We start from the raw sequence: 27,581 nt of genomic DNA, 5'->3' as shown, positions 1-27,581 counted from the left end.
ATATCCTGGATGTTAATATTTTTCACCCGGACATTAATATTTTTCATAATAACTGTACGTACGTTATAATTTAACATTCTCATGTTTTATAAATGTTGGAAATTGTGTTTGGGTAGCTAAATCTGCCCCGCCCCCAACATTCAGAACTCATTCAGTTGTGCAGTGTTGGGATGTCAGGAGTAGAATAAGTCCACCCTGGTAACCTCACCCAAGCTCTGTATATTTTATGATTTAATTTCATATTGAACAGTAGAGGCTTCCAGCGCATTGCAAATATATCTGGTTTTGAATGTGTGAAAATGCTAGACATTTACAATGTATGTTTATAGGCCAATATTGTACATTCAATACACTAAATGTCCAACTAGCAATTCCCTCCACTTGTATAGCCACCTTTTCAAACGTCATTTAGATATAATTTTATGATGTTGTCTGTCGGGTGGAAACCTCGTTTCCAAAACTGTTAACTAGTAGCAGATCTACAAGCTCAAAACTTTGTGCCATGTTTCGAGCTTGCAGATCTGCTACTTCTGTGTGACGTCGTATTATGATCAAGTAGGGCATTAATTTACAAAAAAGGTTAGACCATGGAGATATGAGGTTTCTGCCCGACAGCAACATTATACTGAGCATATTATTGTTCGCTTTGCTCTCTCCTCTCATCCATCCGTCATTTTTCTTTCATCACAAAGATGGTATATACACCGTACAGTAGTGTATAATAATTCTCACTTAACATTTACAAACTCACTATATAGTGGACTGTATAGTGAGTGATTTCAGACATTGATTTGTATTTTCTATGCATTATACACTTGTATTTTCGATAAATATTTCACTCAATCAAATGTGAAGTGTCTCCTTCTGGAAAACTGGGTGTGAAGTGTTTGGGGTACCTTTTGCGTTAAATGTGCTCTGGTGTCCATCTGGGTCATGGGCTCTAGACTGCAGAATGAAAAAAAATTGCAGTACACTTTGTTTTCCACAACCTCAGTGTATCCAACACAGGGCGCAGAGGTGAAGTCATAACAATGAACATGCTGAGTAAACCTAAACAAAGAGCCCACAAGACCCATTTTCTGCACACTTAATGCAGTCAAGGGAAGCCTGCAGTAATTAATTTTCCGCCAACAAGAGCATATTTTAATGTTTTGATTTTTACAACTAACCTAATGAACATTCTGTCAAAACAAGCGTCTGAAATTACACCGACTGAATATTGCAAAACAACATAACGTGACCTGATGCAGCAGCATCTTTTATGTCCATGGAATGCATTAGTAAACATCTTGATTGGCATCTTTATTCCTGTGTACAAAGACATATACTGTATGTTTACATAGAATTCCTAAATAAAGCTGGTCATTTAGCCAAATTACAACCTTGGGTGCGACGTGTTCATTCGAGCACAAAACTGCAGACTCATTACATTACAGTTATCTTCTGTAATCTGCGCCTTCTACGTAAATGGCACCCTAGTTTAAATATTTACTTAGCAACACTTGGGCAGCTAAAGTTCAAAATCCACTAAAACACTCCCTAAAAGCAATCCCCTAATTGCTCCAAAAGATGTCTGACTAATCACCAAGGTATACAAAAATGATCTTTCATCAAAGGGATTCCAACATAAATAATTCCAGACAATAACAAATGTAAAGTTTTATTGCATGTAAAACATTGCAATGCAGCTCCACCATGACAAAAACCAGTAATCGAGCCCAATTTATAATCCGTAGCACGACGTGTCGCTTGGCAAAAGAAAATGAGATTTTGCAATCTAAAGACGCGTTGTGTTCTTCCACAAGCTCCGAGAAGAGAAAGGGATTGGGGACGCCCTGGTGACTCACCGGGTAGAGCATACCGCATGAATAAGGCTAGAGTATAGTCCTTCCCACAGCGAGGAGAGAAAGGGATTGACCTGGAGAACAGAGCTTATAAGGACAACACCACTTCTTTGTGATGACCGCTAAGTGGCCAAGTCTTCTGGACATTATTATTATTATCTTTTGTATTGTTGCGTTAGAACGGTCTTTGCCGAACATGTCCCACCAACATTTCGCTGCTGTATGAGTAAGCGACAAATAAAGGGGTCATCAACACATGATGACATTGGAAAGGAGTGGCCGCTACACAACATCAACCAGGAATGTCTATGTGACACGTTGCAACGTGTTAAGTTTGAAAAAAACATTTTCGACAAGCGACACCGTCGTGTAATGGCATGTAAATTAAGCTTCACAGCACAAACATTTGAGTAACACACATACATATTCACAACACACGCACCACACACATACACCAATGCTAATTCAGACACTGAGCAGCCGAGAAGGTACAGTTGTAACAGCTAAAAAATGATTTCAAATGTAACTGCAGTCAGCAGCAGGCATGTTAATGTTCTTCTGATAATTGCCTTCCATAGAGCTGGTTTCTCCTAGCCATCTACACATTTATCTCAAAACACAGAACAGGTGAAAGATATTGGAAGAACTTGACTTCATTTGCCACCTGAGCCAGGATAAAGATTTTACCTTCCCTGCCAAGGGTTTTGAGAAAAGGTAATGACGGAACAAGAGGGTCAAGGAAGCAATCGACATTCAACATGATTCTTTCCTCTCAGAGAGGAAATGGAACAGAAGACACAATGAGAAGTGTCAGCCTATGAACCACTTAAGCAGCCATTTTCACTACGGGTGAAATAGACGATCTATGAGCTCACAACTTGTTGCATCGCTACATGTTGTGAGCTTGTAGATCGGCCATTTGTTTTTAAAGTTTAGATTTTTTTTTCACTATAATGACATGCCCAAAACAGGGACGCCAAATTGAAAGTGGTTCAACTACACCATTCACAACACCCTTCAGTGCCACATTAGACCATTCATCCTTCCGTCCACTATTGCAAAGACGTAGTGCGTTTGAATAGGGAGGAATTGTAAAACAGAATTGTACAGGGAGTGTTTGTATAACATCAATGTACAAGTAAGTACAGTTCAAAATAGCAGAAAACAGTTCATTTTGTAAAAAGCCCAAAACCCTCATACATGACAAGAAGTGCTCTCTAAAACATATTTGCGGATGGTAAAAGGACTTGATGTACCTATTCGCTGAACATAGCTCCTTCATGAGTGTTAAGGCATATATCAGTAGTCATCGAAGGTTGTGCTAGATGTATGATCACAATTCTGTGCGTTCCATTAGCGGATGGTTGGCATGGTAACGGCCGGGCTCGAAATCCCGGCGTCCTCCGCCTTCCACTGTGACGTCACCGTCTTGATCTGGGTGTAGAACTGGATGCCCTGTTGAATGGGAGAACCACCAGGAGTTATATGGATGATAACTTCATTGCCCTTTTGCTTCCCAAACATTTTGTTGGGACCCATCTTTAAGGGTTGCGAGTAAGTACGATTTTTTAAAATGTTTCTTTTAAATTATTTCAAATGATTAGTTTAGCATCCCATCGACAAAGGGCAGCCAATGTAGTATAAGTGAAAAGGAGGCTATGTATGCATACTATGCCATGGTGGGAGTTTATCTATTACTGTATATCGTCACTGTCGGGCAGAAACTCTCTCTATGTTTCATCTTTTTCTTTCATAAATTAATGCCCTTTTTAAGTAGCTGATTTGTTCAAGTGTCCGATAGCCACATGCTATGAGCTTATAAATCATCTATTTTTGAAAATAGCAAAAATATGGCATATTTTAACCTATAATGGCATGCTCAAAGTAGGGTGCCAGGTTCAAAGTGGCCCGTCTGTTCTTAGGTACGTTCTTTTTTCCCATTTCCTGAAAAGTAACCGTTTTGGACATACAAGGTTTCCGCCTGACAGCAACGATATCATCTTCATCCTATCAGTGACTCTTGTCGTCTTCTCATCCATGACATATAGTCCTTGTTTACCTGTTTGCCATAGAAGTTGGTGTCTCCTCTGAAGGACCCTCTGGACCCAGTGAAGGAGAACATGGGCAGTGGGACGGGGATGGGAACGTTGATACCAATCTGTAGCAACAACATGAGACCACATCAACCAGGTTGGAATCACTCACACATTCACTAACCGTAAACAAGAGTGTGTTCTTCATTTCGCAGATACGACCCATTGTGAGCTTGTAGGTCGGCTATTTTCGCCGCGAGACACAGTCGTGCGACTGTATGAATCGGTCTTTACCTTGCCTCGAGTCCTTGTTACCTACAGTAGCTTTGTTGGACAGTAGTTAAATTTCTCCATTTATGATGTAGTGCTTTGTATACGGTATATTCACAACTATAATATAAAATATTCTACTTTCTGCAGTTCCAGTTTATTTAATTATTTTCCCTTGGCTGGATATCGTCAATCCATAATTCTTCCTGGTTTGATTCCAGACAGAGACCCCGCTTTCCGCTTCTATACACTCTCCTATCTAAATAACAAATCTCTAAACAAACATAACAAAGAATAAAACGGCAGATGGGTGTGGGTGTTTTATACTTCGACGTACAAAGGTGTCGGGTGGTGAAAATAGCAGATCTACAAGCTCCCAACGCGCCGCAACGCTTGTAGATCTGCCATTTCTTGTCTATAATGTCATGCCCAAAATAGGGACACCAAGTTGAAAGTGGTTAACATCTCCTCGCTGTGCAAAATAGGTGAGAGACAGTGGGCAGAGAGACGTACCTGGCCCACATCCACCTCGTGGGTGTATTTGCGGGCGGTGGCTCCGTTGTTGGTGAAGATGGCCGTGCCGTTGCCGTAAGGGTTGCTGTTGATCATGCCGATGGCCTCGTCCAGATCGGCGGCCTCCATCACCACCAGCACCGGGCCAAAGATCTCCTCCTTGTAACACGTCATGTCAGACTGGGGAAGAGCGGGAGAACAATGCTCACACACACATCCAGTCTCACAACAGTCAACAATGTACTAGAGGTCAGCGATTCTCAACCTTTTGAATATCAAGGACTCCCAGTTTGACATCGTTGCTGTCGGGCAGAAACCTCTCATCTCCATATTTAGGTTTTTCGTAAGTTAACTCATTCACTGCCACAATTATTGCTGGCCGCGTTTGCCCACTGCCAGAGATTTTTCATCAAAAAAAAAAAGTACTCAGGAGCCGAGATACAGAATTTTTAAATTTTAAGTTAACAAGGAAGTGGATGGGAGTCTAGATCTTTAAACAATCATATCTCCTTGGTCTTTGGGTCAAATTTGAAACAAAAACTAAAAAAAAAAAAAAACGTTTACGTCAGTGGCAGGATTGGTAAACGGGAGAAATTACGTTTTTTACGTCAGTGGCAGTGAATGAGTTAATGCCCTACTTGTTCATACTACAGTGTCACACAAAAGTATCCAATATAGCAGATCTGCAAGCTCGAAACACGGCGCGAAGCGATGCGTTTTGAACTTGTCAATCTGCCATTTTTATATTTAAATCCTGAAAAGTAACAGTTTTGGACATATGAGGTTTCCACCCGACAGACGATATGCATTCGGCCACGGACCTCCGTTTGATACAATCGTTTTTAAATCTCGGGGACCCACATCTACAGTGCAAAATCTTCAATATTAATTTAACTCTGAGTGTTCAAACCAAATGGATGTAAAGGTAAAAAATGATGTAGTAATACGAGTTTTCACTCTCTGAATAGAATAACTTAACTACAGCTACAATAAAGTTAGATGATAGCCGTCATACCATATGACGTAAATCAGTTTGCTTTTAGTGTCATCATAAGGTGTAAATGTTTTTAAGGCATAATTTTCTCACCTCATTAAAGATTATAGCCCTCACCCATCAGGCACCAGTATCAAAAGCCATTCGCCAGATGGTTTCAGGGGCCACTTCACATCAAAGACATATTCTGTTTTTATCCACCAATGAAACAAATTGATCTAGACTACTTATCCCGACGGCCACATGCTACAGTACGTGAACTTTATGTATCAAAAGACATTACAGCTATTTTCTACATCCATCAAAGTACAAAGTTAAGTTCTATTGACAGGAGTATGCAAGCAGAAAATTGCAATCCAAGGAGGCTACAGGTTTACACACCATTTAAACATTGGTGGATTGCAGCGTATTTAATGCAAACACTGGAACGGTGATTGGAAACATGGGTGTAGGTTGTCACTTTGAGAGGGCCGGATGGTTTTGTGAACGAGCAACACATTTTTCCCCTCACAAGCTCACCGCTTCAAGGCAGCTCTCATATGGTGCAATAAATTTGCTTTATAGAGAATAATAGCCCCCCGTGTGAAAGCAGAAATCAATCTCACGGTGAGTTTTACGACGTAGAAGATTTCGCAACAAAAACATTAATATGTGACAAAAACTATTTTGCGCCGGAGAAGATTGGATATGTGCATGTGCACCTTATAAGAAAAAGTTCAGGATAGAGGTTCACTTTAGAGAACTTGTTTCTGTGTGAGTTCACACGTTAACTGCTAAATTATGGGCCAACATGCGTGAGGTACTGTAGTTTAGTGTTTTAAACACACCCTTAAGCCTTGACTCACCTTGAGGATCTGATCATATATTTGGCTACAATCACATGTTGGAAAGAACAAAAGCCAACCAAAAATGTGTTAAAATATTCCCCAAAAACCTGGCACATCTATATCCGTCTGATTTCAAGTATCATTCTCTATCCTTCCTCCTGATTGTAAGTAACTCAAGGTTCAAACTTATTTGTCAGTAACATTTCTGAAAGTCACAAAACCCACAAAGAAACCCCTTGACTGAGGGCCAAAGTCAAACTGACCATGACTTTTCTCCACTTGAGATTGGCTTTTTGTTGACGGTTAGATTAGCAACGTTTAAGTAAATCTGTTTCGGTGACAAGGACACAATCCTGTGATAGATGGTTTGTGTTATAATTTCACCAGCCTTATTCAGCCTTGAGGAACAATTAAAAACAAATCTTAGTTCTATCAACTGTTTACAAGAGATATCTTTCCTTTCCAGGACATTTTATGTGACTCACACCTACATTGATATACAGCACAGTCAAGTCATTATCATATACTTGACAATACTACAGCATTGTTACATACATTTCACAAGGGTGAAACCATTAAATTAATAATGGATTGACTAATGTATTTAGTTAAATTGCAATAAAATATCATAAAACTAAATCGAATATGTGACATTAACAATTTCGCCAAAATATGAATGCTTGTTTGTTGAATATTGTTTGTTGAATGTTATTGTGAAGGGGGAACACATAAAAGTAACTTTTTAAGTTGCTGACTGACAGCAGTCAAATCATTAACAGAAAAGACAGCCTCATACTCATACATTTTCTCCAACACCAGTCCATTTATTCATAAATAAAGCCAAAACCTAATTACCATTTATTTAGAAATAAACGTTATCGGAGCAATTCATGAGTGTGCAGCTCTTTCCTTTTCTTATGTTGCATAATTATGTTTCGGACTGCTGGGTAAACATATTAGGCAATTTCTTTTTTTGTTGTTGAACCAAGACCATATTAGGCAATTTCAAGATGTCTGTGTGGGTTCAGGTAACTTGTGATGAGCATTTACCATCATGTTGTACTTAACTACATTTTATGGTCCAAATAATTAGCATAGATTAATCAAACAATCAAAAAGACAAGACATCCACAGCTATACTGGACAAACTAATTTCATAGAGTCAAGGGGCTAAACAACACAATTCTGGAATGTAGTTTTCATCTGATGGGGAGTATCTGAATGTGCCGCTCACCTGCCCAATTCCTACATTATATTTGATAAAAAACCTAATCTCTCGGTAGTCATCACTTTTTTTGTACGCAACATATTTCTTAACTTCCCTTCCGAAATTTACCAGGGGTTTTTCAGACCTATTGTAACCCTAGTACGAACCCCCATCTATTCAATTTACCCAATAAGATGGTCCTTCAGTGCAAGGTTGACTGATCATTGTCAGTTTCACACCTGACTACACACAATCTGTAGTGACGTACAGTATATACCCCAGTATCAGGTCAAGGGCAGCGCTATACATCCTCCTTACCACTGGAGAGGTATCAGACATGACTCATGAGTGGCTGTTATGAGAATACCTTCTGATCAGTGGGTCTTGTCAATAGTTTGATGCACAGATATATGCAGTGGACGCGTGCAGAGAATGTTTGAGGGGCAGGGGCTGACACGTCTAAAAGGGCACTCTTGGCGATAATAGCGAAAATAGCTGATCTACAAGCTCACAGTGAGCTTGTAGATCAGCTATTTTCGGTACACCACACCATGCTCAACTAAGTATAATCAAGCCTTTACTGGAGATGTGTCTTACAGCATGGATTTCTACATAGAGGGGGCAATTCTTTCAACATAAAATGCTGCATTCAAGTTGAGGAGAGTTTCGGAAAAGGCAATTCTCTTGAACAGCCTTGTGCAGCCAGCCAGGGAAGGGGGGCATTTGCATTTCTTTCACCATAGTAAATGCTGTATTCATGGTCTGGAGAGGACACTTTTTTAAAGACTGGTAAAAGGGCAGGGGCTCAAGCCCAATTTGATGTCCATGTGTGCACGTGCCTGAAAATATGGCTAGGCACCCTATTTCCATGTTCACAGCCACCTACTTTGCTGGGGCATAAGACAATGCCTTAATGGTATGAATACCATAACTAACGCATCTTCATATGGAACAAACGTGTCATGGAGGAATCAGTGTTGCTATGATGTCCGTATGATGTCCATTCTATGTATTTCTTTCTATGGTTTGATGCATCAATGTCATGTTTATTGCGGATCTGCCGAATGCAAGGCCACAATAAGGAACAAGGATTGCACATGCCAGACATCAAAAGCAAATAGAACTTGTTCTCAGCGATAACAATTTAAGCCCCATATTCATTGGCACGGATAGGGAAAATAGATTGGTTATTTTCACAATGTTTCAAAGGAAAACTATAAGAATAAATAGGAATGCCAGGTGGCGAGCAGTTAATCCACAGAAAGGATGCTATATCACTACAAAATTCTATCTCATATTTGTCCAATGACACATTTTCAGTATTTCATGTGTAAAGCCTACTGGTGCAGCCGCTGTTCCCAGTCAAAGCAGACATGGGGGTGTCTCACCGTAACGTTGCTTATGATGGTGGGTCCCACAAAGTTTCCATTCTCGTATCCTTTGACTTTCACGTTCCTGCCGTCCAACAGCAGCTTGGCTCCCTCGTCCACGCCGCTCTGGATCAAAGAGTTCACCCTCGCCATGGCTTCAGGAGAGATCAGGGGGCCCACGTCTGCTCCGGGCTGATCACCTACAACACACACACACACACACACACACATAACAACACAGAATGATAAATAAAAACAAAAAACACATGTTATACAGCGAAAATAACAGATCTTTGAAAATGTTTGCCTATAATGACATGCCCAAAATAGTGATGCCAGGTTGAAAGAGGTTAAGCTTGTTGCCACCATTTATGAATTATTAGTTGAAGTTCAGATAACATTCTGGCAGCTATCGCTAAATGATGTCAATGACATTGCGTGGACACACAGGGTAGCCCTCTAGCTTCACCACACTGGAGAGCCCACAGAAGATAGCATGCAGTCGATACCTTTGCATAATGTCAGAGAAAGAGTAAATACTAAAAGTTGCAATTCCGCGTCTTGGCCGACAAAGCCTTACACTGACCAAAGAAAAACAACGGTAAAACAGGGAAAAGCAGGCTCCTGATGATGTCCTGTTTTACATTTTGTTGTATGAGGGCATCGCTCATCAAAAATGATTGTTAAGTGACACAGACAGCACCTTTAAATATGCAGGACAGTGTAGAGACAGGAAAAGTGGGAGGGAAATGGAGAGTCACATGCGAGACGTGACAATCAAATCCGGGTCGTCCCGACCTACTACGTGACCTACACCGCCAAGCACCCTGGGAAAGCGGTCGTTAGCTGGGTTCATGTAGTTCCCCACTTAATTTGTCCATCATATGATAAATAGCATTGCGATGTGACGCATAAGCTTGTGTTTATGAAAAACACAATTGGAAAATTCTTGAAACTTTGCCCAAAAATAGGCACACCAGGGTTAATGTGGTGTGGGACCTCACCTGCATTGACTCGCAGCGCTTTAGAGCGCTCCACCAGCTCGGGGAGCCATGCCTTAGCCTCGCCCACTAGGATGGCGGTTGAGAGAGCCATGCAACGCTGGCCTGCAGCCCCGAAGGCGGCTCCCACCAGCTGGTTGAGAGTGTTCTCTTTGTTGGCATCGGGCATCACCACACCGTGGTTTTTGGCTCCCTACAAAAACAAAAACAAACAAAACCTCTGTGATTTGCTGCCAAGATCCGGTTTGGTTTCTATAGCATAAGCAAGATTAAGACGTTTTGGAACATATGATGGCAACTCAGGGTGATGCGTGGGTGGTCACAGACTTCCTAATTGCGAATTTAGGAAAAGGGGGTGCATTTGTCACAGTACATTTACACTCTGCATTTAACCCGTCCTACTTATTATTAGGAGCAGTGGGCGCTATTAATACAGTGTCTTGCTCATGGACTTGGCCACATAGACCAGGGACGGGGGCAACCTGGGGACATTCCCAGACAGCCTCTCCACTAGAACTGGGCCAATTAACCGGAAATATCACGTACCATGTTGGATTGCACCCGCTTGCCGTTCTTAGAGCCCCTCTCGTAGATGTACTCCCCGGCCTGGTTGGAGCCCACGAAGCTGATGGCCTTGATGGCAGGATGGTCACAGATGAAATTCACAGCTAGACAGGAGGTTAAGGATGGTCGGCATTATGAATATGAACCCATTCTGTTTCATCTTCACGGACGCCCCCTCAAGGCACTTTATAATGGCAGGACAGTATGGGATACGGGGTTGTAAATGATGCCCTCCAGCCTACGGTGTATGGTAGATTACACCTACACATATAGGTGTTAACACATTATGCAAATCCCCCTTACTTGAGATACACCAAGGGGCACATCATTAGTGTTTACTGTAGATGATCCCGAGAAATGTTTCAACTTAAACGCAACACACACCCCATTTCCATATTTCACACAAGATATTCACAGTCAAGAGCATAATTTCATGCATTCTCTCTAGAGCCCAACCAGTCCTAGACCACTGATAACCGATGTTCTGACCGGTATTTTGTCCAGAATTGCATCCATTTTCTAATACATTTGAAAAACTTTAATAAAGTCTATATTTCAGAAGAATTAATCTATAAGCAAACATATAAATACAAATAAACAAAAAAGCTGTATTCAAAAACTAGCGGATCTACAAGCTTGCAAATACAAGCTCGCCGCTTATTTTTGAAAAAGGACATTTTCCCCTATAATGACGTTGGCTTCATAACTACCGATATGTATACAGTATGCCGTAAAAAAAAACAAATAATGGCCAATATATTGGCCAGACCGACAGAGTACAGCAACTTGCACAAACATGGGGATGAATTCATTCTACTATTATGCCACCAAAATGTGGAATGCCTTACCAATGGCCAACAAAAAGTGAAAAACCCTCCTTCAAAACCGCCGTAAAAGAGCACCTGTCTGCAATTTGCAACTGGACCTAGACAAGTCTTATAGCTTGCCAAAAGAAATGACCCCCCATTTTTACTGTAAATATACGTTCACTGCTCCTAGTATCGATGATTTATTGTATAGTATGTCATACATCTTGATGAATTGAATACATAGGACCACAATGGAAACAAGCCCCCAGAGCTTTTTGCGTTATCATTTTAGCATTATTGGATAACTGTACCTCTGTACTTTTAGAAAACTGTTAATCCATTAAGACCGGGACGCATCTGTGTCATTTTAAGATTTCTTTTCAAAAATAGCAGATATACAAGCTCATAGCGCCGCACTCTTGAAGATCTTTTGACATTTGTGCAAATCTTTGAATATATATAAACATAAACTTATGTCGCTATAATATCAATGGTTCTCAATCTTTTTTCATGTCAAGGACCCCCAAAATGATATGTATTTGGCCATGGAACACCATCTCAAAATATTTTGTTCCAGGGACAGGGAAAATTGTGTATTTGATTTTGCTCATAGCGTGGCACTCGGTGCCGCGCTATGAGCTTGTATATCTGCTATTTTTTAATAGCCAAAGAAATCTAAAATGACACAGATACTTTTCTACTATTCAATCGAAACCGATACATCATCTTCGTCCCCCTCTCTCCCTCTCTCTCAGACACACACACACACACACACACACACACACTCCTACCTGCGTGCTGGCCATGGATGATGTTGACAGTTCCGTCCGGCGCCCCGGCGTCCTGCAGCAGTTTGACCAGGAGCATGGTGCACCCCGGGACGCGCTCCGACGGCTTCATCAGGTAGGTGTTTCCGCACACCATGCCGAGGGGGAACATCCACAGGGGGATCATGGCGGGGAAGTTGAACGGGGCGATGCCGGCGCACACGCCGATGGGCAGGCGGTAGGTGTACGTGTCCATGTCCTTGGTGATGGACGGCAGTGTCTCTCCCAGCATCAGGGACGTGATGCCGCACGCGTGCTCAACCACCTCTAGGGGGCAGAGAGGAGCACACTTGTATTAGTAATGTTGTTCCTGCTGTTCTACATACTGCCAACCAGGTAAAGAAATTACAGACTGAGGCTTTAACCTTTGCCTTTATGAAATATCCAAGACCATTAGAGTTTTATGGAAAATGCTTCTAAACAGATTGCTAGTTTGACCACTTCAAATGCTCCAGTCTTTAAAAAAAAATAGCTACAGAGCTACAAGCTCTCAATGCGTCTGCGATGCATTGAGAGCTTGTAGATCGTCTATTTTCGCTATGCAACATGCTTTCATAGAAGACATGCCGACTTGCTGACGTATGGAATCCAAAAAATGACTGAAATCAGTCGTGGCGACTGAGAACTTTAATCCATGCACAGGTAACAGCATCTCTGTTAATCTGATGCAATAAAAAGGTGAGTCATTAATCATTTCATAATGGAACTCTCAAGTGCTTGATATGGTAGTTTAAAATGTGCCCTCTTGCACAATTTAAAAAATAATCGAACCATGAAACGGCGTGTCCAATATGAATCTCGGTCTTCATGTGGCCAACCTGTTCTTAATTTATGGTCCATAGTGTAGCGTGCCGAGATGAGCAGACCTACTTGTCGCATCCACGACACGTTATGAGCTTGTAGGCCAGCTATTTTCGACGCGCCGACAAGTATGAATTGGACTTTAGTTACAATAGGTAGCTTACTGGCAGCATACACAGGACATTTGGCGCTGATTGGTAGAGCGGTTTAAGAGATTAGCTCCGGACAAACAAACAGACCGACCGCCTAATAGGCGGCTAGCCTCCTGCAGAGCCATGGCGTAATTTTTTTTAAGATATACGTTTATTCCAGAGAGAAGAAAGCATGGTCACCCTTAGGTTTTACATTAAATAAAATATAATTACGCTGGCCTTAGTCTTACAAGACTCGACCCAGCACCAGTGAAATACAACTATTTTGCTGCCTCCATATGGCATGCATAATTACACCTTAACAAGATGTTCAGATGGTCACATTAAGATCAACGTTTAATGTCAAGACTTCAAATATTATCTATTTATTCAAGCTTTTATAAGCCTATACTGCATGTGCCGTCAGGCTTAAATGGAATGCTTAAAAACTTTGCTACACCACGTTCATTTAGCATGCTTGGCTGGTGTGTCCGGCTCAAACAGAAATAATGGTCACCCTCAAGCCAATTAAGATTGAGCTATCAACTCAAGAGCAATGGGATCAGGGAGTGATAAATGAAGACCTGTCGGGAGAAAAGTTGGTTAAAAGACAACGGGGCTTAAAAGGTTCCCATGGGGGGAATTGGATCTCTCCGAGCATGCTTAGGGCCCTTTTCCAATGCACCATGCAGTGCAGTGGTTCTGAGGACGCTTAATAACTGTTCCTGAGAGTATACACAGGAGACAGGATAACCGAGGGCAGAGAGAGGGGAGGCACGCGAAACAGTAGTCGGACTCAAACCCGCGCCCTCACAACTCACAAGGAGCACGTGGTCAGGGCATTAACCACTTAAACTAAAGCCTATATAGTTTGTTGCATGTCAAACAGCAAAGTTATATCTGATCTACAAGCTCATAATACATTGTGAGCATGTAGATCTGCTATGCTCGTTGTTGCACGTGCTGTGCGTGCTTAATTTGTTTTCGTTTTGACTGCTGAATAAACGTATAAAGCAATTTCAGTTATCTGGGCTTTGATAACTTGTGATCAACACTTACCATCGATTTGTACTTAATTACATTATTTTACCATAATCTTATGGTTGCATAGATTAATTTTAATAAGTGAAAAAATATCCTGCAGATTATTCAATTATAAAATCGTCTCTGTCGGGCGGAAACCTCATATGTCCAAAACTGTTACTTTTCAGGATTCAAATTCAGAAGTAGCAAAAGCAGCAGATCGACAAGCTCAAAACGCGTCGCTTCCCGCCGCGTTTCCAGCTGGTAGATATGCTACTTTTGATGCTTTGGTGTGACACTGTAGTATGATCAAGTAGGTAGATAATTAATTTACAAGAAAACACAAAAAGTTAGAATATGGAGATGAGAGGTTTCTGCCCGTCAGCAACGAAATAATGGTTAGTTGCAGCCTTAGTGTGGTGTGTGCTTACGCAGTCCTCTGAACACATCTCCCTCTGCATCAGCCAGAGTCTTGCCCTGCTCCAGAGTGATGAGCCTTGCTAGCTCTTTCTGCAAAAAAAAATTATATAAACAAATGTTTTACGGTCATTGCTTGGTCATGCTTAACAACTCAATGCCAGTTAAAGTATTAGTTAAAAACATAATTCCAGACAGACATTTCCAAGGTTTGCAATCTCATGACTAATGTACCGAAAATCATTCAAGTCCCTGTTAATCAATCACAGATCACATCAGCATAAGAAAAGAATAATGTATAGTGCTGAGTAATAAATCCTCCAGTATGATGAGATATTTAAATTGAATACATGAATAACCAAAATATATATATCTTTTAAATGTACAAGATCTGTTATTTTCGGTAGAAAATCAGGAATACGGTCATTATTGCCTAGGGCAGGGATCTTCACCGTTTTTCAGGCCAAGGACCCCTTAGCTGAGAGAGCGAGAGATGAAGCAGGGACCCCCACTACATACTGTATAAAAGTGTTGCAGTCTGCAGATTAAACTTAAACATAGATTTGTTAGCTTCATAGTTGTTTGACAGCACTATCAACAGTGTTGATTGAATTCATGTTTTTTGTTTGCTTGTTTATATATATAACCTTTCTATTATGTTGGATTCAGGTTAATGTGTATTTTCAGACATTTAACCACTTGTAAATTTGACCTTCGGCTCTGTACTTGGTCTGCTTTTTTCCCCACTCTACACCAAATCTCTTCGCCGCAAATAGCCGATCTACAATCCTGGGTTGTAAGCTTGTAGATCTTCTAATTTCTGCCAACGTTCTTCCCAGATTAGGGATGCTAGGGTTCAAGTGTACAATTGGGGTGGTTGTATTTTGTCTCCCTGCTCTTCTATGGAGACATTTAGATTGTGTCACCTAGACAGAGGATCTGACACAAAATTTGCCATCATGGTCAAGATTCAATTCATCCCGAGAAAGCTGGCCGGCTCTATTAGCTCAATATATTGAACTCAAATCTTTGCTTCTGGGAGTCCCCGGAACAAAATATTTTTAGATGAGAGGGGGTCCACGGACAAATACATATCATTTTGGGGGTCCTTGACATGAAAAAAGTTTGAAACCCATTGATAATATAGCAACATAAGTAAAACAATATATATAAAAAAACTTTAGATTTAGAAGACAGTAGTAGAATCCCCAGAAGCAAAGATTTGAGTAAAAATTTCACTTTAAAAAAGTATATATATATATATATATATATATATATATATATATATATATATATATATTCAAACTAAAGATTTGTACACATTTTCACGATTTCTCAAAAAAAATGGCAGATCTACAAGGCTCTTGTATATCTGCGATTTTTGAATAGCCAAAGAAATCTTAAAATGATACACAGTTGCGTTCCCGGTCTTAAAGGGTTAAGACCCATGGGGGGGTGCTTTCCTTACAATGTTGTCCTTGATGAGCTGCTGGTAGCGGAGGAAGATCTGCTGCCTGCTGAGGATGGAGGTCTCCGACCAGGAGTGGAAGGCCCTGGAGCACGAGTCCACGGCCGCCAGCATCTCCTCCTGGGTGGCTTTGGGGACCCGTGATACCACCTCGTTAGTGGCCTGAACAAAGAAAACGGCACACGAGACAAGAAGACAATCCGGTGAGACTGCATTTACACCTCGAGAGCATGGCTGCAGGACGTAATAAATCGTATTACCGGCCGTACATTAGGCCATCAATATCAATAACCAGGGACTTTTTGTTACGTTAAGAACAATTCACAGGTATTTCATTCTACAGGGCTGTGTGAGCAGATGATGGCTGTTTTTGAATGCTATAATCGTCAATCGTTGCCTTGCTGGAGGGCTAAAAACGCAAACACAAACGAGCGGACTGCCGCCAGCACTGGAGTTAAAGGAAATGAATGCATCAACGCGTCAAGGTTAAATTCAACTGGCTGTGTAGAATGGGCTCCAATTTCCACACAAGCTCATTTTCCTCCCTCTGTAGCTTCGAGACAAATCATTATTACAAGGCTGCATTGCTTTTTTGTGCTCATGTACAACACATCTTACATTACTGCCGGGGCTGTGTGTGTGTGTGTGTGTGTGTGTGTGTGTGTGTGTGTGTGTGTGTGTGTGTGTGTGTGTGTGTGTGTGTGTGTGTGTGTGTGTGTGTGTGTGCGTGCGTGCGTGCGTGCGTGCGTGCGTGCGTGCGTGCGTGCGTGCGTGCGTGCGTGCGTGGAGGGGGGGGGGGGGGGGGATTAGGTGTCATTCAGAACAAATACTTAAATACTTACAGGGTTGTGAATGTCGATCCATTCAGTCGTGTTGGATTCGACAAACTTGCCGTCAATAAACAACTTGGTGGTGGGCTGGGGGAATAGTAGAAGCAGAGTTATTACTAGTATAAGCTCTTCTCTGGCTGCTACAAGCACCACTAATGCCATTTATATGGTATATCCATCAATGTTTATCAATGAATAAATGGACACTCATGAGTTAATATAGTTCAACCAATGGTTCTCAAACTTTTTTAATTTCAAGGACCCCCATAACTCTTGAGAGTGTACAAATGTAACCAAATGGACCCGGAGACCTGTAGGGGTCCATTTGGACCTCCGCTTCAAGGAACCCACTTTTGAGAACCACTGATATTAGTTCATGAGTGCAGGAGGGCTGCTTACCACAGAAGCAGAGTAACACATGCGACCCAACTGGAGTGGGGCCTGCAAGAAAGAAAGAAAGTTACATATTATATATTTATTATTAAACAAGAGTTCAGTTTCATACATTGCATTACATTATTGGAGCCCAAAACAAACAGCAAACATTAGATACATTGTGTCCTTTAAATACACTTGGTAAATCCGTTCACTTACAAAACAAAACTTCTTATATAATAACATAATGCCTGCTAGAGCCTAGAGGAGCAGTGAACGCAACGTGTCTACTACTCTGCGAGGCAACTATACTTTGCTTTGCTTTGCTAGCTACCCTATAGCATTGTAATACGACTGTCTTGCAAAAATATACTAAAGAAAAGTATGAACTGTGTTTATACCTTCTTCTTCAAGAGACGCCTGGCGAGCATTCCTGCCATCATGGATCAGACGTGTTTTGTTTGCTAATGTTTCTCCTTGTTGCAGCTCCAGAGAACCTTGCAGCGACCCAGCAGACAGGCAGACAGTCCCACAGAGGAGAACCGGGCGCGTCAAGAGGCCAAATGCTGCGTCTCTTATGCGATCTATAAGTGCGCCCGGGGTTGTCAGCAGTGGCAGGCAGGCGGTGCACGTATTTTGTTGATCTGTGAAAGCTGCACGTCCGCTGTCACCGTTTCCGCCGAAGGTGGGCGGGACAAAGAAGACGACTCCACAAGTTACAACCAATCCGTTCACTTAGATCCAGAGCCGCCCCTAATTATACGAAGCCGATTGGCTACTCTCCAGACGTGAAACCAATCAACGTTGATTTCTTTACAATAAGGCCCGCCTCCGCTGAACCAAATAACTCCCATTGGTTCAAAGTGGTGCTGTTGTTTCTAACTCTATGAATTCCTTTACTTAAGCAATTTAACTTTTAAAATCATAATAATGTGCATCAGTTATTGACAATGTTTCATAAAATTTGTCAACACGACACGTTCACTACTTATAGGCCATAATTATGTCTTACTTGAATCGTTTCTTTATGCCAGGACCAGGAGAGCAGAACATAGATCACTTGTCGTTGCCTGGCTGTTGCCATGACAACGTAAACAGAGGACATGGCGTTCCTACACTGGAGTTGCCAAGATGTTGCACAGTGGATAGAATCCATAGGATATCCACAATACAAGGTAGGTAGGTTCAATTCAACACAGTAAAGCAGTGGTTCTCAAACATTTTCATGTCACACGGACCCCCAAATTGATCATGTATTGTTTTGGCCGCAGACCCTCATCTGAAATGATTGTGTGCCAGGGGCCCCCATAAGATAAGATTTGTGTGATTCTTTTTAAAAGTATTCCACATTTTTATTATTATTCTAGATTAGGCTGGCTGATGAGCTTGTAGATCGGCTATTTTCGAATAGCCAAAGTATAAATAGGGCTAAAGTGGTCAAACTGGTTTTCAAGCTATATTAAGTCATTTTGCTTGGAACCCCGTGGTATGTGGTATGTGGTAACTCAATGACCCCTAGGGGTCCCTGGCGGACCAGGCTTTGAGAACCTCTGGTATACAGACTATATCTACTTTTCAAATGCCATTTCATAGGAATCAATCAATTAATCAATTATTTATATTGCATATTTATTTTGTATATTTCAGAGACAAGTTGCAGCACAATGTGCTTACCGGCAACATATCACGTAATTTGAAACAGTAATTACAAAAATGGAATTGACTCTGGTGCTTTGAGACAAGTGCTAAGCAATGCTAATTTATATTATCACAGGTCTGTTTCACAGAGAACTGCATCACAGGCAGGAAGCTGATTTATGTAAATTGCATCCATCTACCGAGACTAGGAATCACAGACTTCACGCATATGAAGGTAAAAAAAGCATGAGAGCGAGTGTGTGTGTGTGTGTGTGTGTACTGTACTCATCATATGCCAGCACAAAACAAAGCGACCTAGACAGTCCTTAGTGCTAGTAACCCCCAGGCTCCTCAACCAAGTCTGACCCGCATGTGTTCTGTTCTGTTCTTGGATTACTGATTCCAGCCTGACTCTGGCACATTCACACATGGACTACTGGGATGTACACTACAGAGCCATGACAGATATGCCTCTTCAGGATAACGGCTGTAAACGTTTCATGAATAGACTGTATATACAGGAGGGCTGAGCATATGACATCAAATCAATATCACGATTATTTTATTTTTTTGCCTCGATTACGATTAATGAAAGGTTTTTTTTTTTTTTTAACTATTTTCACTACTTTTGTACAGCACCAGTATAGGTATAATACAGGATTAAAGGGGAATACCACTCATTTTCAACATTGAACTATGTCTTTAATACACCTGAGCTGTTGTGTGGAAATAAGAAAAAAGTCCCCCCCCCCTTCTATGTTGCCTAGAACTAGATAATTGATTGATTTATTTCCACACAACAGCTCTAAGGTGTATTAAAGACATAGTTCAATGTTTAAAATAGTACCCCCCCCAAATTAAAAAATAAAGATTATTCGTTTAACCTACATTGATTGATTGATTGAATACTTTATTTAGAAATTTGCAGGAAAAAAAGCAAATGAAATTACAGTTTAAATACAAGGTCAACTAAATAGGATTGAAAAACCCAAGAAAGCCTAATGGCTTGTTTCAAATGGGGTCCCCATGTACTCATAGTGACATTAAATGACAGACAGATACACTACTATGCAAAACATCATAAACAGTTTACAAAATGAAAAATAAGAAAAACTAAAATATGTTCAGAAAAGGGGGTGGGCGGGGGGGGGGGGGGGTATGACTTTTAAAAGGGGACAGTTTTGAATTGCAGCCACCTGAAGGTACTCTTTTAGGGCAGTTTTGAAGGAGAGTATGGTTTTACACTCCTTCACTGGAGTTGGTAGGGCATTCCACATTTTTGTTGCATAGCAGGAGAACGAATTCAACCCTTTGTTCCCTTGTTTGTGCCAAATCTGGGTTGGACGTGATCAGTGGAGCTACCTCTGGTGTTTGAGCAAGATTAAGTCGGTTATTGGTTTTAAATATCGTTTTCTATGTAACTTTGGTTTAATTGCAGAGCAGTCATTATATTCACTGTTGATACATATATTATACAGATACCAATGGTTAGGGTTACACAGTCACCTTTCTGCTGACACATGCATACACTGTATCCTCCCTCTTCTCACAAAAACTACAAAATGATGGAGCATGCACGAAAAAAAGAGAACAAATATATCTTTACACCTGTAAACCTGTAATGTGACAATAAAGCTGATTCTGGTGTTAGATTGTACATTTTATACTTATAGTTATTGATGGAATATACTAACTACTCAGTCAAACCAAGCGGTCTGCTGTAAATATCCTGTGCTTACTGCTGTTTCTATTTACCTGAATTTGCCCATGGGGATCAATAAAGATTTATCTTATCTTATCTTCTATGTATGTGGGGGGACTCTTCCAGCTGACAATGAATCTAAAGCAGTGGTCTTCAACAGGGGGTGTGGGACCCCTCGGGGGTCCTCAGAGTTACTACAGGGGGGCCGCCAAATCTTGGTGTGGTAGGATTTTTTTTTACATTAACCAATTGAACCCTAGCATTCCTATTCTGAGGAGAACTTTTGCCAAAAATAGCAGATCGGCTATTTTAGTCAAAGAGGTTTGGAGTAGAGGGGGAAAAGAGCAGACTAAGTACAGAGCCAGAGGTCAAGTTTACAAAGTATTGAGGGTTTAAGTGGTTAAATGTCTGAAAATACACAAGAATATAAATCCAACATACACTGATGACAGTGCTGTCAAACAAGTCTATGAATCTATCAATGAAAACTATGAAAAAGTTTAATCTGCAACACAATTTTATACAATATGTAGTGGGGGGTGGCCCTGCTTCATCTCTCTCTCTCAGCTAAGGGGTCCTTGGGCTGAAAAACGTTGAAGACCCCTGATCAAAAGAGTTACTCCACAGCATAGGCACATCTGTAAGACTGGGAGTCAAGACACTTGACTCCGAGGTTGATGTAGTTGTCTGCTTATCTGATAATGCCAGTGCCCTGATTCTGTCTAAAGCTGAAAACAGGCACTCTGTAAGCTCAGTTGCTGCACAATAAATCAAGCTTTACCTACCTTTGTGCCAACCGGTAAAAAGTACTGTTAGGGTTTTCCAAATGGCTATAGAGGGACAGAAAGCAGCCAAAACCCATCTGGCTGGCAGCAAACTTTAAGGATCGTCCAAACTTTCAGTGTTCAGTTTACTGTTTTACAGCACAATATTTGGCGTGAGACAAAATATTATGAATGTGATAATATTCTCTATATTTTCTTTACAGCTTTTTAAGTACTTTTGGTTTTTGAATGTTTTTTTTTCTTTTTACATAAATAAGACTTTCCAAGGTAGATCATGTTTTGTCCCTTATTTAAAGAATCTTTAATACTGTATATAATATATAAATTATATTATGTGGGAGAAAATGATTGTATATCAACAAACACAGAATAGATTACACAATGGATTGTGTGCATAGATTTGATTTAGCTGAGCCTGAGCTGCTCCTTCCGTAGGTTAGGTTTGTTGTCATTAAGTCATAAGCTCTGAGTTTTGGTCAGTATTTGTCAAACCACTGGTCGGGACATAAAATGGGGTTGACAGGATTGCACATAACAGCAGTGGTTTTACATAGAGGGGGAGAAGGAGAGAGAGAGAGAGAGAGAGAGAGAGAGAGAGAGAGAGAGAGAGAGAGAGAGAGAGTAGAGATGCCTACATACACATATACTAGATACACCAGTTCAAAGGACTTATCCCTCAATCCTGTCTGCCACTACAGGGCATCTCTGCATATGTGCGCGAGTTACTGGGGATTACGGACCCCCTGTGGAGCCGCAGCATCGCTGTCCCCCCGCAGGACACCATGGGGCTGTTCTTAGAGAAGAAGAGCCAGACGGGAGAACGGGCAGACACCCTCACCTACAAAGACTTCCTCCGCGGGCATCAATGACGACACAGTATAATCCTCAGTGCTCATTTGACTCCAAGAGCGTACAAATGGAATCAAACGGAACCGTCATCTCTACGCTCTCTGAGTTACAGGTCTATTTGGTTCCATTTTGTACACTCAAATACATTTTTTACTGTGAACCGACATGTAATATAAGTCAAGGTGTGTCATTGGCATCATATAAATGTATATAATGTACTGTGAGCACATGACGACTGGTGATGAGACAGATGTCACATGAAACAGGCTTGACATTGACACTACAGTCACAGAATGATGATGAAGTTTGGCTGCCTGCCACAGGTAAAAGACAGTTGTTCTTCTAGCTGTTTTTGGCAGGCATAACAGTCTGTCTTCACGCCTTTCTCCCATTGAGCCTATTTGAACAGCTTGGAGATTAATTTGTCTGGCAAGAATGTAAATCCAAGTAGCCACTGTTGAATAAAAAGTTTGTTTCCTGCTGTTGTGCCATGCAGTGAATAAATCATTACCATGTGGATTCCACCGCCGTCAAAGGCTGGGATATAATTTCAAACTGCTACTGAGAAATATACATTAATTGCGTCCCGACTTGAGAGAGTTCACACGCTAAAGCCTATTTTAAGGATGAGGGCCAGTGCTTCTCAGACAGGGACCAAAGCAGCATCAAAAATGAAGAAGCTGGAGCACTCGGGTCATCTTAAAAACTTTTAATAAGCGCAAAAAAGAATAGCTGATGTTTCGACAGTACTACAAAGTGTCTTCTTTGTCTGTAGAAGACACTGTGCTGTTGAAACATCTATAATTCCTTTTTGCACCTGATTTTTGATTGTGTGCCCTTTAGCTGTCGATGGGGTATTTGCTACAGTACATTTGTACATGCGTGAAATGTGTCCTCTGCATTTACCCATACTTACTATGCAGTGGATGCCATTGATATGGCAGCCAGGGAGCAGGTAGGGTAAGTGTCTTGCTCAGGGACACTGTAATAGACTCTTAGACTGGTCAGGTCAGGGGGGGGGAACCGGTGGCCTGCCGATTCCAGACAGCCTCTCTACCCACTTAGCTACGGCTGCGTATTTTGTCAGTGTGTTTATTCCAAAGAGTGCACTTGCATATTAGAAATGTTTTGAGAGATCATTCCATTCTCGCCCTGGACGAGTTGTGAATGCTCAACCCACCCACCTCTCTCTTTATTCTCTTTCTCTCTCTCTCTCTCTCTCTCTCTCTCTCTCTCTCTCTCTCTCTCTCTCTCTGTCTCTCTCTCACACATACACACGCACACGCACACACACACACACACACACACACACACACACACACACACACACACACACACACACACACACACACACACACACACACACACACACACACACACACACACACACATAGAGACACAGACACACACAAGCTATTCCTATTGATTTGAAGTGTGTCTGTTGTAGCTGGATGGAACTATTGATCTAGCAGAGAAATCCTCAGGGTAGCTCTTTGGACGACAACGAACCCTTATATTATCAAATACCAAGAGGACCAGCGTAAGGCCATTGTTCTTTGGATAAAAACACTGAGTCTGCGAATCTCCCTGCAAAGAGAAGACTCTCTTTAATAGTCCTATATGCATATAGAGGCACGCCATTATGACCCTGTGTATAGTTAGGTAGCGTGATGGGTGCCAGCTAGGCCCACAGAGAAACACGATTTCCCACTTAAGCCATGTCAACACTTTCGTGCCAAAAAGCCATGTAATACATGCAGGCACGTTCAGCATTAAAGCATAGAGGAGGAGTAATTGGTTTATGACAGAGTTGGCATAGAGGCAAGCCTCCAAAGGCATGTAGGCTACTGCAACAGGGCCAGATTTGGGTGTTAGACAACATTTGGGTGTTTTGCCTCCCTAAATAAATTCATTATCAAATTAGAATCAATAATCAACTAAATGAATAAAAAAGGAATCAAATGAATAAAAAAAAAATCTGTTGGCCCCAGTTGCCATGCCGTGGTGACACGCATGACAGACTTATATTTTTGTCACTTAAAAGTTACCTTGCAGCTATAATATAGGCCTATAATACCCCACGACCCATTTAGTTCCATTTCTTGAGATCAAATGGCTTGTTGTCATATCATAAATGTTTCTCTGATTGACTAATGTAGTGGTTCTCAAAGTGGGTCAACAAACTTTAATATTCTCCGCTAAAGCATCACCATCAGTTTTAAAACTTAAACCTTATTTTATGCTTCAGATAAAACAGCCGATCTACAAGCTCACAACGCTCGTGCATTGTGAGCTTATAGATCAGCTATCCTCCTATATTAAAATTGCCTAGAGGGTCAACCGACAGTGGGTGGGAGGGCGCACGGTGGGTGGGCGAATTGGACAGACATCACAAACGTAACATGCGGACCTGCGAGGCGCACCGTTGCTCCGATCCGCACCAAACTTGGCACCAGCCACCAACACTGGTCAGGGGTCTGCCATCAGAATAGCCACACCAGGGACACACCATTGCTCCGCCCCCTCTGTATTCCTATTGGCTGGGCTTTAAACAGCCATAACTCCAGTTTGCAGCATGCTAAAGGCCCCAAACTTCGTAGGTGCTCTTAGACAGCCAATAGGGATAGGCTGTAATTGCTTAAGCCGCACCCCCTCTGTGTTCCTATTGGCTTGGCTTTAAACAGCCATAACTCCAGTTCCCAGCATGCTTAACACCCCAAACCTGGTAGGTGTTCTTAGACGGCCAATATATGGACAGGCTGTAATTGCTTAAGCCACGCCCCCTCTGTGTTCCTATTGGCTGGGATTTAAACAGTTTTTTTCTTCCTATTTACGGTTTGTCGGATTGCCTTGAAATTTCACCCACACACTCTCTGAGGGGTGTGTGGGTGAAGTGTTATAGCTGTGTTTAACACTTAAAATGGCCATACTTCGGTGACCATTGCTCTTATCAGCGCAACATAGGACTATAGTCAGGGAAATATGTAACAAAAATAGGCTCAGTTGTTCACTTCCGGCAGAAAGTATGAACATTTGCACATGGAATCTTTGAAGTATGCTGATTAAATTTTTTCGGCTTCCTCTGCTCAGCTGCTCTGGAAACAATGGTTGTACTTGTTCCAGATGGGAAAACACTTCTCACAGCCCATGAAGAAGATGTTTTTCAACTTCAACCATGTACGAACATTCACGAATGTTGCTACATAACTGGCACGCCTACCAGCGGGGGTACAGAAGTGTGGACATCCATGCAACGGACACAGATGTGGTTGTGTAGGCTATCACAATGGCAAGTGCCAAAAAAGTTTGGGGAAAGTCTTCTATCATCTCTCACACGCAGCGGCAGAAGTAACAGATGATGATATGGATGAAATAGAGAGGTTCTTTGTTGTCCTGTACAGAAGAACTTCTCTGAAGAAAGTGAACGAGGCACGCAAGCAGCTATTTGCTCATAGAAATCGCAAAGTGGAAAATATTCCATCGACAAAGGAGGCACTTTGTCAACATGTGAAGAGAGCATAGACTGTATAAAAGAGATGGACAAAGCCAGAAGGCTGGTTTCTACAGACCGAAAATGAAGCCGATTGTTCAGGAATTCGAAATCCGCCATCTCTAATATAAGCCCAAAAGCACGTCGGTAACAGGAACCGGAAAACAACCCCCAAAGAATGCTATTGGTTGGGTAGCTTGTCAATCAAGAGCGGGGGCGGGGAATGAATGCTATTGGTTGTGTAGCTTGTCAATCAAATCATCCCGCCCCTCCTAGAGAATAGCCTACTTTATCGTCAATTTTAAAATAAATGGGACCATAATTTAGCAAAATGCATATCCTGATGATTGAAAGGAGACTTAAAACTAGCGACTGGAAGCATATAGAATTTATGACAATTATTATTAAGGTAAGAAAATCTAGTATAAAGTTTGTCAAAAAACCCATCCGCTTGCGTTAAAATAAATGCTTTCTGACACCGGCAGGGGTAAAACACGTAAAACAGCGCCAAACAGGCCATTCGTATGAACTGTCTCACTTCCGTATTGGCCTCATTGTAAATATGTCAGGCTGGCCCCTTGGAAGAGAGCAGTCTTTCAAGCGGTAACTGGTCAAGTCAGATGAATGGGCACCTGGACGAGTGGGCACCTGAATTAGGATTCGCGTTAGCATGCTGCTTTGGTGTTGGTAAGTGTATATTTAACCCACTGTTCTTTAAACTCCCAAACACGACACAACAATGAGGTCAAAAGTACAATATAAGAGTTTATTTGCCAAAATAGTACTGATGTCAAAAGTAGGCCTATATTATGACAGAGTTTCAAAGTACAATATAAGAGTGTATTTGCCAAAATAGAAGTAGGCTACTGTTAAAAAATAGGAAGAAAATTGGGAAAATTGTAAAATACCAAAATGAATTAAGGATACCAAAGAATTGTCAAATGATCAATGTTAAGATAGAGAAAACATAGCTAAACAGTACACTATAAATGATAGAAGAAAATATAGTAGCCTACTGTAGCCTACAATAAAATTAGGGGGGAAATGGAGATAAATAGTAGCCTACTGTTAAAAAATAGAGGGGAGGAAAAAAATCCCATAGCTAAACAGTACACAACAAAATTATAACAGTACTTCTATTTTGGCAAATACACTCTTATATTGTACTTTGAAACTCTGTTATAATGTACTTTTGACCTCAAATGCATGTGTAAAAAACTGTGTGCTGGAAATTGCAAATGTTTTGCGGCTAATCTACCATGCACAGAACTATGTTTCTGTTCAGGACAATGCTTCCAAGAAGAACAGAGTAGGAACGATTAAATAATCAAGTTAATGAGAAGTCAAATTGATTGTCCCACATGTGGAAGGCACTCCTGGTGGGGGCTCCTCATTGGCAGGTGAGTCAGTAGGATACAACAGCAGTGACAACACGCAAGTGTGTGGGGAGGAATCAATTGGCATAATGACTAAATTGGGGAGAAAAAGGGGTCAAAGGCAACAATAAATAAATAATAATAATAAATTAAAAGAAGAATAAAAACAAATAAATATAAATGTTGGAAGGAGTGATGGCAAACCTTAAATATAATATGACATTACCAAATATTTTTCTATGGGATTCAGAACTAACAAACATCTTAAAGGTTCTATGACATTCATTTTCACTTTTTTTATTTTTAATGTTTTTTGGGGGGTTTTATGACATCAAATACACCTAAAAAATCTGAACTTTGAACATTCAGTGGATTTTCTGTGGTCTGGGGTTTTCTGAATAATCAGGCTGAAAAGTATTCTGAGCTTGGCCCTTCGA

General features: G+C 41.2%; 2 protein-coding genes across 2 annotated transcripts in view; one reads left to right on the top strand and one right to left on the bottom strand.

Moving 5' to 3' along the window:
- The window catches only part of LOC308103590 (E3 ubiquitin-protein ligase pellino homolog 2-like), a 243,242-nt gene that overhangs the window by 201,169 nt on the left and 14,492 nt on the right, over nucleotides 1-27,581 (top strand). The window lies entirely within an intron of this gene.
- On the bottom strand, nucleotides 1,647-17,854 carry LOC308103376 (methylmalonate-semialdehyde/malonate-semialdehyde dehydrogenase [acylating], mitochondrial-like). The gene is made up of 12 exons (XM_080453321.1): nucleotides 17,706-17,854; nucleotides 17,329-17,370; nucleotides 16,942-17,016; nucleotides 16,100-16,261; nucleotides 14,646-14,724; nucleotides 12,224-12,526; nucleotides 10,606-10,727; nucleotides 10,063-10,252; nucleotides 9,077-9,258; nucleotides 4,661-4,840; nucleotides 3,904-4,002; nucleotides 1,647-3,299 (listed from the first exon to the last, which is right to left on the bottom strand). The coding sequence occupies exons 1-12, from the start codon at nucleotides 17,745-17,747 to the stop codon at nucleotides 3,198-3,200; spliced, it is 1,578 nt and encodes a 525-aa protein (XP_080309447.1). The 5' UTR covers nucleotides 17,748-17,854; the 3' UTR covers nucleotides 1,647-3,197.

This window comes from Gymnoscopelus braueri (genome assembly GCF_963280865.1).
Source record: "Gymnoscopelus braueri genome assembly, chromosome: 16".
In the NCBI taxonomy this organism is placed as follows: Eukaryota; Metazoa; Chordata; class Actinopteri; order Myctophiformes; family Myctophidae; genus Gymnoscopelus; species Gymnoscopelus braueri.
This window is presented reverse-complemented; position numbering and strand designations above follow the sequence as displayed.